Raw genomic sequence first — 12,658 nt, 5'->3', positions numbered from 1 at the left:
GAAACTTCAGTTATGAAGATAGATTGGAGAGGTTGTGACTGTTCTCCTTGAAGAGGAGAAGGCTAAGAGGAGACTTGATAGAGGTGTTCAAAATCATGAGGGGGCTGGATAGAGTAGATGGGGAGAAACTGTTCCCGCTTGTCAAGGGATTGTGAACAAGAGGGCACAGATTTAAAGAGATTTGCAAAAGAAGCAGATGTGATGTGAGAAAAAACTTTTTCACACAGCGAGTGGTTCGAGTCTGGGAGGCATTGCCTGGAAGTGTGCTAGAGGCAGGTTCAATCGAGACATTCAAGAGGGCAACAGTACCTTCCAAACCCATGACCTCTACCACCTAGAAGGACAAGGGCACCAGATGCATGGGAACACCACCATCTGGAAGTTCCCCTCCAAGCCATTCACCATCCTGACTTGGAAATATATCACCATTCCTTCACTGTCGCTGGGTCAAAATCCTGGAACTCCCTAACTGAACTTTGGGTGTTCCTACACCACATGGATTGGTTCCAGAAAGTGGCTCGCCACCATCTTCACAGTGAGGGCTGGGCAATAAATGCTGGTCTTGCCAGGAAAACTCATATGACATGAATTAATAAAAAATACTGCCATTTCCCCTGCTCCTTCCCCACTCCCCTGCACTTTTTTTCCTTTTCAGTCTATATCCAATTCTCTTGTGAAATCCAATCTGTAAAAAGCAAGTAATTCTTCCAGAACGAGGGAGCATGTTGCCCAAGACCAGAAACTGGAGCGTGGGCTGTTAAATGAGGACACTTGCCTTAACGCCGCAGCTTTTGTTATTCAGAGTCTCTGCTGTGAATTTCTCCACCGAAGCTAATCTCAGCTGTAATTTCTCACAGACATCAACCAGTTTATTCTGGGGAGAGAAAAGAATGACCCAGTTATCGTTCACCCTCAGTCAGCGAGTTATACTGGGAGGAACATCAAACTGTGGGCAACAATAACACAAGGAGGAGTAGGTATATCTTATTACAGCAAAGATACTTGTAACTTGTGTGATCACAAAATGTGCAGGGCTTTGTTTTACAGTATCTGTGAAGTGATACTTTCACTTTAACACAGGTTTAAGTAGCCCAATTTTAACTATGTTATATATAACTATTTTAAGTTTGTTTGAATAACCATATTAAAGTGTAAGCCTTGGCTCATTGGTAACACTCACACGTCTGAGTCAGAAGGTTGTGGGTTCAAGTCCTATTCCAGAGATGCAGTAGTAGTGCTGCTCTGTCAGAGGTGCTGACTTAAAGATGAGTTGTTCACCTAAGGCCCTGTCTACCCTCTCAGGTGGACAGCAAAGGTTCCATGGCACTATTTCGAAGAAAAGCAGGGGAGCTCTTCTCATGTCCTGGCCAACATTTGTACCCCAACCAACATCACTGATTGTTTATCACATGACTGTTTGTGGGAGCTTGCTGTACTCCAACTAGCTGCTCCCTCTTATAATAGTGACCACCCTTTGGAAATACTTTTATAAATTTATTCTTTCATGGGATGTGGGCATCATTGGCAAAGCCAGCATTCAATGCCCATCCCTAATTGCCCTTGAACTGAGAGGCTTGCTGGGCCATTTCATAGGGCAGTTAATTGTCAACCACATTGCTGTTGGTCTGGAGTTACATGTAGACCAGGCCAGGTAAGGACAGCAGATTTTCTTCCTTAAAGGGGACCAGTGTTTTTATGACAATTGATAATGGTTTCATAGTCACTATTACTGAGGTTATCTTTTAATTCCAGATTTTATTAATTGAATTTAAACTCCGCTAGCTGGTGAATTTTTCAAATTTCCAGTAAGGGTGTTTTTCTTTTTATTGCTAATTGTCTTTATGTCGCACCTTACCTCAAGGTCCCCAGAGAATTATCTTGGGCCTCTGGATTACTAGTCCACTGACATTACCACTACACCACCACCTCCCCTAGCTAATTGGCTGCAAAGCATTTTGGAATTTTCTGAGGTCGTGAAAGGCACTATATAATTTCTTCTTTTGATACATCAATTGACATCATGGTCATGGCTGAGGTGTGTTCATGAATGTAACAGAGCCGCCACAGCCACCACATCTATTCCCTCTTCAGGGCAGACAAGCTCTTTCGGGGATGGGCCAGCAGATTATCGGGTGGGGACCATGAAGAATGTGTAGGACCGGCTACTTCTATAAACGGGAGTCTTTGGCATTGTCCAAGCTGGTAAACTCTGAGTGGGGGAAGAGGGAAAGGGCTGTGTAGGCATCCAGCAGAATATCTCAAGGAAGAGAGGGGGTTCTAGAGTGCAGGGGTGCAGGGACAGTTGACAAACCCCACTGCACTGCAGCAAAAATCTTCATCAACATCACCCACACGCAGAAGATTTACTTCTGGCAGGCAGACCAAGACAATTGTGGTGAGGGTGGGGGAGGGCTGTTGTTTGCAGACCAACCTGGTCCTGACTCCCCACTGAACTCGTCAACTGGGGAAAAAGGTGGGAAAAGAAGCTTAACATTTTTCCATCAGAAGATTAGGGTCAACAACAAAGTGGCCATGTTTTTCCAGATGCCATAAAAACACCATCAGTGAAGGTAGGGGAAAGGCTGGTTTCTCTAGAATTGTATTCCACAGCATCAGGGTGAGAGTCTGAGATGTTTACATTGAATAAAAGGGAAATTACAGTACAGAAAGGGGCCATTCGGCCCAACTGGGCTATGTTGGTATTTATGCTCCAAATGAGCTTTCTGTCACTCTATTTACTTCATTTCACCGTTTCAGTATATCCTCCTATTCCTTTCTTCTTGATGTGTATATCTAGCTTTCTCTTGAATGCATCTGTGCTATTCTCTCAGCTGCTCCCTGTGGTAGCAAGTTTTACCTTCTCAACACTCTCTAGGTAAGGAAGTTTCTCTTGAATTCCCTACTGAATTAATTAGCGACTATCTTATATTCATGGTTTCTAGTTTTGATCTCCCCTACAAATGGAAAAAAATCTTCCCTACATTGACCCTAGGACAGCAAGATAGATGGGAACACTACCACCTGAAAGTTCCCCTCCAAGCCACTCACCACCCTGACTTGGAAATATATCGCCGTTCCTTCACTGTTGCTGAGTCAAAATCCTGGAACTCCCTTCCTAACAGCGCTGTGGGTGTACCTACACCACATGGACTGTAGTGGTTCAAGAAGGCAGCACACCACTACCTTCTCAAGGACAACTAGGGATGGGCAATAAATGCAGGCCCAGCCAGTGAAGCCCACATCCCGTGAATGAAACAAAAAAGTCTTCATAAATCTAAGACTTTTATCAGGTCCTCTCAACCTTCTCTTTTTTGCTGATTGTTAGGCCTATTTTGTGCTTGAACAGCAGAAGCAATGTCAGAGGATTGGGCTGCAAGGTGCCAGTTTGAAGTGCCAATGGCCTTGTTCACAGCAAAGCTCTCCTGGCTGTCTGATACTTCTCCAACTCCCAATGATTCGGCCTAATCTGTGGGTGGCTGGACATTGGGCATCGAGACACCAGCAGCCAGCAAGTACAACTCTGCAATGAGTCTGAGTAGAATCACTGAATCTCACAGGGAAGCCACAGAGAGGAGCAGGGGTATGTCCTAAACTGATAGGAGGAAGGAAGTGTCAAGTGGTGAAGTTCTGACCATCAAGAGTATGGGCAAGCCTAAAGAACTACCTGTTCTTTTCCTCCCTTTTAATTCTGAATGTACATAACCATTCAAGCTACTAGAAAAGGGAGTTGTAATTTTAACATTTATCTCTGGCAATTAATGGGTGTTCACAAATGGCCCACTGACATAAGAACATAGGAGCATACGACTTAGGATCAGGAGTAGGCCATTTGGCCCTTCATGCCTGCTCTGCCACTCAATAAGATCATGGTTGAACTGGTTGTGGTCTCAATACCACTTTCTTCTGTGCCCCCCATAACCCTTGACTCCCTTGTCTATCAAAAATCTAGCACAGCCTTGAATAAATTCAATGGCACAGTCTTCACTGCTTTCTGGGGAAGAGAATTCCACATACTAATGACCCTCTGAGAGAAAAAAATTCTCATCTCAGTCTTGAAGGAGACCTCTTATTCTTGAATTGTGTTCTAAACTCCCCAACAAGTAATAACATCCTCCCCTCAGGATCTTATATGTTTCAATAAGATCACCTCTCATTCTTCTAAGCTACAATGGATATAGGCCCAACCATTTTTCATAGGATAAGCCCTTCATATCAGGAATAAGTCAAGTGACCAATTTTATACATCGTCCAGTTTTATGTCTATTGAAGTGATGACAACCAGGCAAGATGTAAAACAGAAGAACCCCTTTCATGATCATATTGCCCCTGTAGATGTTAGAATTACACCCAATGCTATGGAGCCATTTATCGGGCAATTGGGAACCTTCAACTTAGTGCTTCATTCAACCCAAAAGCTGGAAGCTGAGGGAGGACAAGGCCAACTCTTGGAATCTATCTCTAACCTGTGCTTCCAACTCCACAATGCATATATGGGTGGATGAGAATTCACAGAACTACTTGTGAGGAAGAGGGAGGGAGAGAGAGAGAGAGAAGAAATGAGGCAAGATTGTCCATGAAAGAAAAAAGTGATCTCTGCATTCTTCCAATTCTGGCCTCTTACGCAATTACGATTTTAATCGTTCCATTATTAGCAGCCATGCTTTCAGCTGCCTAGGCTCTAACCTCTGGAATTCCCTTCCGAAACCTCTCCACCTCGCTCCTCCTTTAGGACATCCCTTAAACCTACCTTTTTGACCAAAATTTCCATCACTAATATCTCCCTTTGTAGCTCAGTGTCAAATTTTGTTTGATAATGATTCTGTGAAGCACCTTGGGTTGTTTTACAATGTTAGAGGTGCTATACGTGGGAGGCAATGGCGTAGTGATATTGTCGCTGGACTAGTAATCCAGAGACCCATGGGAATGCTCTGGGGACCCAGGTTCAAATCCCACCACAATAGAGGGTGGAATTTGAATTCAATAAAAATCTGGAATTAAAAGTCTAATGATGACCATAAAACCATTGTCAATTGTTGTAAAAACCCATCTGGTTCCCTAATGCCCTTTAGGGAAGGAAATCTGCCATCCTTACCTGGTCTGGCCCATATATGACTCCAGACCCACAGCAATGTGGTTGGCTCTTAAATGTCCTCTGAACAAGGGCAATTAGGGATGGGCAATAAATGCTGGTCTGGCCTAGCCAGTGACGCCCACATCCCTTTAATGCACTAAAAAAATACAAGTTGTCATGAAAGAAACAGTACTATTCACAGTGCTGTGACGAACAGCATTCCTGATTATAAACAGGCCTTTAACACACATTCTGTATATCCTTATCACATCCTCTACTTGAAATGTGTTTAGAAAACAATGGAAGCAACTACAGAAATGACATAGTGGATTTTTCACATTTGGCAAGTACTTCTCAAACAATGAACCACTCGGAATACATGCTTTTACTCAGTGATGTATTTCCATAATGACCAGCAACATATGTCATTCTGCATTTTTAGATAAACTCAGATGCAGCTATGGTGGGAGCAACAGAATTGGTGCCAATGCCTTAAGATAATAAAGGGTGGAAGGACGTAGGTCAGGCTGCAATACTTACCCATCCACTGTTGATTGGCCTGTCAGCATAAACTGCCTATGTTCATAGAAGGGCGCTTAGCCATGAGCAGGGGACTAGAGTCCGCAGGGAGCAAAATATATATTTTTTTAATTCATTTTTTACGGGATGTGGGTGTCGCTGGCTCAGCCAGCATTTATTGCTCATCCCTAATTCCCCTTTAGGTGTTGGTGAGCTGCCTTCTTGAACTATTGCAGTCCCTGTGGTGTAGGTACACCCACAGTGCTGTTAGGAGGGAATTCCAGGATTTTGACCCAGTGACAGTGAAGGAACGACGATATATTTCCAAGTCAGGATGGTGAGTGACTTGGAGGGGAACTTCCAAGTGGTGGTGGTGTTCCCATCTATCTGCTGCCTTTATTATTCTAGGTGGTAGCGGTCGTGGGTTTTGAAGGTGCTGCCTAAGGAGCCTTGTTGAGTTCCTGCAGTGCAGCGCGTAGATGGTATACACTGCTGCTAGTGTTTGTCAGTGGTGGAGAGACTGAATGTTTGTGGAAGGGGTGCCAATCAAGTGGGCTACTTTGTCCTGGACGGTGTCAAGCTTCTTGAGTGTTGTTGAAGCTGCACTCATCCAGGCAAGTGGAGAGTATTCCATCACACTCCTCACTTGTGCCTTGTAGATGATGGACAGGGTTTGGGGAGTCAGGAGGTGAGCTACCCGTTGCAGGATTCTTGCCTCAGACCTGCTCTTGTAGCCACAGTATTTATATGGCTAGTCCAATTCAGTTTCTGGTCAATGGTAAGCCCCAGGATGTTGATACTGGGAGATTCAGTGATGGTAATGCCATTGAATGTCAAGGGGTGCTGGTTAGATTCTCTCTTGTTGGAGATGATCATTGCCTGGCACTTGTGTGGCATGAATGTTACTTGCCATTTGTCAGCCCAAACCTAAATGTTGTCCAGGTCTCGCTGCATTTGGACACAGACTGCTTCAGTGTGAGGAGTTGCGAATGGTGCTGCGCATTGTGCAATCATCAGCGAACATCCTCACTTCTGACCTTATGACAGAAAGTAGGTCATTGATGAAGCAGCTGAAGGTGGTTGGGCCTAGGGCACTACCCTGAGGTCCCTGAGGAGGACACTACTCCTGCAATTATGTTCTGGAATGGAGCTGATTGACCTCCAACAACCACAACCATTTTCCTTTGTGCTAGGTATGACTCCAACCAGTGGAGAGTGGTCCCCCTGGTTCCCACTGACTCCGGTTTTGCTAGGGCTTCTTGATGCCACACTCGGTCAAATGCTGCCTTGATGTCAAGGTCAGTCACTCTCACCTCACCTCTGGAGTTCAGCTCTTTTGTCCATGTTTGAATGAGGTCAGTAGCTGAGTGGCCCTGGCGAAACCCAAACTGAGCTTCAATGAACAGGTTATTGCTCAGCAAGTGCCATATGATAGCACTGCTGATGACTTCTTCCATCACTTTACTGATGATGCAGAGTAGACTGATGGGGCAGAAATTTGCTGGGTGGTATTTGTCCTGCTTTTTGTGTACAGGACATACCGGGGCAATTTTCCACATAGCCGGTTAGATGCCAGTGTTGTAGCTGTACTTGAACAGCTTGGCTGGTGGCGCAGCAAGTTCTGGAGCACAAATCTTCAGTACTATTGCTGGAATATTGTCAGGGCCCATAGCCTTTGCACTATCCAGTGCCTTTAGCCATTTCTTGATATCACATGGAATGAATCGAATTGCCAGAAGACTGGCATCTGTGATGCTGGAGACTTCTGTAGTGAGCCGAGATAGATCATCCACTCGGCACTTCTGACGGAGATTGTTGCGAATGCTTCAGCCTTATCTTTTGCACTGATGTGCTGGGCACCCACATCATAGAGGGTGGGGATATTTGTGGAGCCTTCTCCTCCAGTGAGTTGTTTAATTGTCCAACACCATTCATGACAGGATGTTGCAGGACTGCAAAACTTGGATCTGATTTGTTGGTTGTGGATTCGCTTAGCCCTGAGCCCTGTCGATCACTTGCTACTTATGCTGTTTGGCATGCATGTAGGCCCGTGTTGTAGCTTCACCAGGTTGACATCTCATTTTTAGGTTTGCCTGGTGCTGCTCCTGGCATGCCCTCTTGCACTCTTGAACCAGGGTTGATCCCCTGACTTGATGGTAATGGCTGAGTGGGGGATATGCCAGGCCATGAGATTACAGATTGTGCTTGAGTACAATTCTGCTGCTGACAGCCCATAGCACCTCATTGGCTGCCCAGTCTTGAGTTGCTAGATCTGTTCAAAATCTATCCCATTTAGCATGGTGGTAGTGCCACACAACACGATGGAGGGTATTCTCAATGTGAAGACTGGAGTTCATCTCCACAGGACTGTGCGGTGGTCACTCCTACCGATACTGTCATGGAGAGATGCATCTGCAGCAGGCAGGTTGGTGAGAGCGAGGTCAAGCATCTTCTTCCCTCGTTAGTTCCTTCACCACTTGCTGCAGACCCAGTCTAGCAGCTATGTCATTTAGGGCTCGATCAGCTCGGTCTGTGGAGCTGCGACCGAGCTATTCTTGGTGATGGACATTGAAGTCCCCCGCCCAGGGTACATTCTGCACCCTCAATGTTTCCCCCAAATGGTGTTCAACATGCAGGAGGACTGATTCATCAGCTGAGGGGGGTGCAGTACGTGGTAATCAGCAGGAGGTTTCCTTGCCCATCTTTGACCTGATGTTATGAGACTTCATGGGGACCAGAACCAATGTTGACTCACTCCCAACTGTATACCACTGTGCCACCACTTCTGCTGGGTCTGCCCTGCCGGTGGGACAGGACATATCCATGGATGGTGATGGTGGGACATTGATCTGTAAGGTATGATTTTGTGAGTATAACTATGTCAGACTGTTGCTTGACCAGTCTGTGAGACAGCTCTCCCACTGTTGGCACAAGGCCCCCTGATTGTTAGCAAGGAGGACTTTGCAGGGTTGTTGTTTACAGTGCCTAGGTCAATGCTGTGTGGTCGGTGCGATTCCATTCCTGTTTATTGACTTTGTAGTAGGTTGATACAACTGAGTGGCTTGCTGTAGATCTGGAGTCACCATTGACTATTATTAAACTTTTAATTGAATTCAAATTCCACCATCTGCCATGGTGGGATTTGAAACCAGGTCCCCAGAGCATTACCCTGGGTCTCTGGATTACCAACCCAGTGGCAATACCACTACACCATCATCAGCTCCCCTCAAATACCTCAGCATAAGTCTATAAACAAGGGGAGGACATTGGGCAGGGTTTCAAAGAGGAGCAATAGGGAAACAGCAGCAAGTTGCGACACTGGAAAGGCAGGGCAAGAGACTGTGAGCGAAATAGCAAGAGTTAATGAGTGAAGTTAAAGAACTTTTAATGACAAGTGCAGTGAGGCACATCATGTACTGTACTGAAAGAAACTCATCTCTTTTGCACTTTATGTAATGTCAAATATTAACTATTATGTACTTTTATAACTTTTTTTCAATAAAGTATATCTTTTGGAAAATAAATAAAAGAAACAGAAAAGATATTCCAGAGAGAGAGATATAATTAAAGAAATTAGTATAGAAAAGGACGATCTAAGTGGTCTGGCAGGCTTAAAAGTAGATAAATCTCTAGGCCTGGGTGAAATGTATCCCAGGCTGATGAATGAGGCAAGGGAGGAGATAGCAGGGACGCTGGCAATAATTTTCAATACCTCTCTGGCCGCAGGAAAGGTGCCAGAGGACTGGAGGACAGCCAATGTGGTACCATTATTCAAGAAGGGAGGAAGGGATAAACCAGGGAACTACAGGCCAGTCAGTCTAACCTCAGTCATGGGGAAACTATTGGAAGCAATTCTGAGGGAGAGAATTAATCTACACTTGGAGAGGCAGAGATTAATCAAGGACAGTCAGCATGGTTTTGTTAAGGGGAGGTTATGTCTGACCAATTTGATTGAATTTTTCGAAGAGGTGACCAGGTGCGTAGATGAGGGCAATGCATTTGATGTGGTCTACTTGGACTTCAGCAAGGCTTTTGATAAGGTCCTGCGTGGGAGACTGATAATGAAGGTAAGAGCCCATGGGATCCAAGGCAATTTGGCAAATCGGATTCAGAATTGGCTGAGTGGCAGGAAGCAGAGGTGATGGTTGAGGGATGTTTTTGTGACTGGATGCCTGTGTCCAGTGGGATTCCACAGGGATCGGTGTTGAGTCCTTTGCTGTTTGTAGTATATATAAACGATTTAGACTTAAACTTAGGAGGGTTGATCAGTAAATTCACGAATGACACAAAAATTGTTGGGGTGGTAAATAGTGAGGAGGATAGTCTTAGATCACAGGAGGATATAGACGGGCTGGTCAGATGGGCTGATCAGTGGCAAATGGAATTTAATCCGGATAAGTGTGAGATGATGCACTTGGGCAGGACAAACAAGGCACGGGAATACACGATGAATGGTAGGACCTTGGGAAGTACCGAGGATCAGAGGGACCTTGGTGTGCATGTCCACCGGTCCCTTAAGGTAGCGGGAAAGATAGATAAGGTGGTTAAGAAGGCATATGGGATACTTGCCTTTATTAGCCGAGGCATAGAATATAAGAGCAGGGAGGTTATGCTGGGACTGTGTAAAACGCTGGTTAGGCCACAGCTAGAGTATTGTGTGCAGTTCTGGAATCCGCATTATAGGAAGGATGTGATTGCACTAGAGAGAGTGCAGAGGAGATTTACCAGGATGTTGCCTGGGCTGGAGACTTTTAGTTATGAGGAGAGATTGGATAGACTGGGGTTATTTTCCCTGGAGCAGAGGAGATAGAGGGGGGACATGACTGACATTTATAAAATTATGAGGGGCATAGATAGGGTAGACAGGAAGGAACTTTTCCCCTTGGTGGAGGGATCAATAACCAGGGGGCATAGATTTAAGGTAAGGGGCAGGAGGTTTAAAGGGGATGTGATGAAGGATTTTTTTCATCCAGATGGTGGTGGGAATCTGGAACTCACTGCCTGAAAGGATGGTAGAGGCAGAAACCCTCATAACATTTAAGAAGTATTTGGATGTGCACTTGCGATGCTGTGGCATACAAGGCAATGGGCCTAGTGCTGGAAAATGGGATTAGAATAGTTAGGTACTTGTTTGACAGGCACAGACTCGATGGGCCGAAGGGCCTTTTTATGTGCTGCAGACCTCAATGACTCCATGACTCTATGACAGAGAGAGAAGTAGAGAGAGAAATTAAAAGGTAAGTAGTCCAAATAAAGAGAAGTTAAATATTTTACATATATTTTGATAAAGGCAAGTGTCCCATATGTCTTTTTCACCACCCCACTAACATGCCCCTCCGTCTTCAGAGATTTATGGACACACACGCCAAGTTCCCTTTGTTCCTCAGAACTTCCGAGTGTAATGCCGTTCATTGAATACTGCCTTGTCAAATTACTCCTTCCAGAGTGTATCACCTCACACTTTTCATGGGTTAAATTCCATCTGCCACTTACCTGCCCATTTGATCATCCCGTCTATATCTTCCTGTAGCCCAAGACACGAAACCTCATTGTTAGCCACCCGGCCAATCTTTGTGTCATCCGCAAACTTACTAATCCTAACCCCACATAGTCATCTATGTCGTTTATATAAATAACAAATAATAGGCACAGATCTCTGTGGTATGCCACTGAACACTGGCTTCCAGTCACTAAAGCATCCTTCTGTCTTCACCCTCTGTCTCCTACAACTAAGCCAATTTTGAATCCACCTTATCAAATTACCCTGTATGTCATGTGCATTTGCCTTCTTTATAAGTCTACCATGTGGGACCTTGTCAAAGGCTTTGCTGAAATCCATATAAACTACATCAACTGCACTACCCTCATCTACATATCTGGTCACCTCCTCAAAAAATTCAATCAAATTTGTTAGGCATGACCTCCCTCTGACAAAGCCATGCTGACTATCCCTGATCAAACCTTGCCTCTCCAAGTGGAGATAGATTCTCTCCTTCAGAGTTTTCTCCAATAGTTTCCCTACCACTGACGTGAGACTCATTGGCCTGTAGTTCCCTGGCTTATCTTTTTATTTATTTATTAACTGGATAGAGTGGATGTGGGGAAGATGTTTCCATTAGTAGGAGAGACTAGGACCCAAGGACACAGCCTCAGAGTAAAGGGAAGACCTTTTAGAACAGAGATGAGGAGAAACTTCTTTAGCCAGGGAGTGGTGAATCTATGGAATTCATTGCCACAGAAGGCTGTGGAGGCCAGGTCATTGAGTGTATTTAAGACCGAGATAGATAGGTTCTTGATTGGTAAGGGGATCAAAGGTTACGGGGAGAAGGCGGGAGAATGGGGTTGATTGAATGGCAGAGCAGACTCAATGGGCCGAATGGCCTAATTTCTGCTCCTATGTCTTATGGTCTTATGGTCTTATCTCTACCACCCTTCTTAAATAGCGGAACCACATTAGCTGTTCTCCAGTCCTCTGGCACCTCCCCCGTGGCCAGAGAGGAATTAAAAATTTGGGTCAGAGCCCCTGTGATCTCCTCCCTTGCCTCCCTCAGCAGTCTGGGACACAAATCATCTGGACCTGGAGATCTGTCCACTTTTAAGCCTGCCAACACCTCCAATACTTTGTCACTCCCTAAATCTTGACCTCCTCACCAACCTGCCCGCCACAGATGCATCTGTCCATGACAGTATCGTTAGGAGTGACCACCGCACAGTCCTGTGGAGACGAAGTCCGCCTTCACATTGAGGATACCCTCCATCATGTTATGTGGCACTACCACCCTGCTAAACGGGATAGATTTCATGCAGATCTAGCAACTCAAGACTGGGCATTCATGAGGCGCTGTGGGTCATCTGCAGCAGCAGGATTGTACTCAAACACAATCTGTAACCTCAAACCTCAGCATATCTCCCACTCTACCGTTACCATCAAGCCAGTGGATCAACCCTGGTTCAATGAAGAGTGCAGGAGGGCATGCCAGGGGCAGCAGCTAGCATATCTAAAAATAAGGTGTCAACCTGGTGAAGCTATAACACAGGACTACTTGTGTACCAAACAACATAAGCAAC

At 45.2% G+C, this 12,658-nt stretch overlaps 1 protein-coding gene across 1 annotated transcript in view; it reads right to left on the bottom strand.

Annotated features, from left to right (window-relative positions):
* Window positions 1-12,658, bottom strand: part of LOC144685647 (B box and SPRY domain-containing protein-like) — a 43,761-nt gene that overhangs the window by 20,668 nt on the left and 10,435 nt on the right. The window contains exon 2 of the mRNA XM_078550392.1: window positions 776-874. Coding sequence (XP_078406518.1) covers window positions 776-874 — 99 coding nt within the window. The remainder of the gene's footprint in view (window positions 1-775; window positions 875-12,658) is intronic.

The sequence above is a fragment of the Cetorhinus maximus genome, chromosome 10, assembly GCF_964194155.1.
Source record: "Cetorhinus maximus chromosome 10, sCetMax3.hap1.1, whole genome shotgun sequence".
Classification (NCBI taxonomy): domain Eukaryota; kingdom Metazoa; phylum Chordata; class Chondrichthyes; order Lamniformes; family Cetorhinidae; genus Cetorhinus; species Cetorhinus maximus.
Note: the sequence above shows the minus strand (reverse complement) of the source record. Positions and strands in the feature narration are given on the sequence as shown.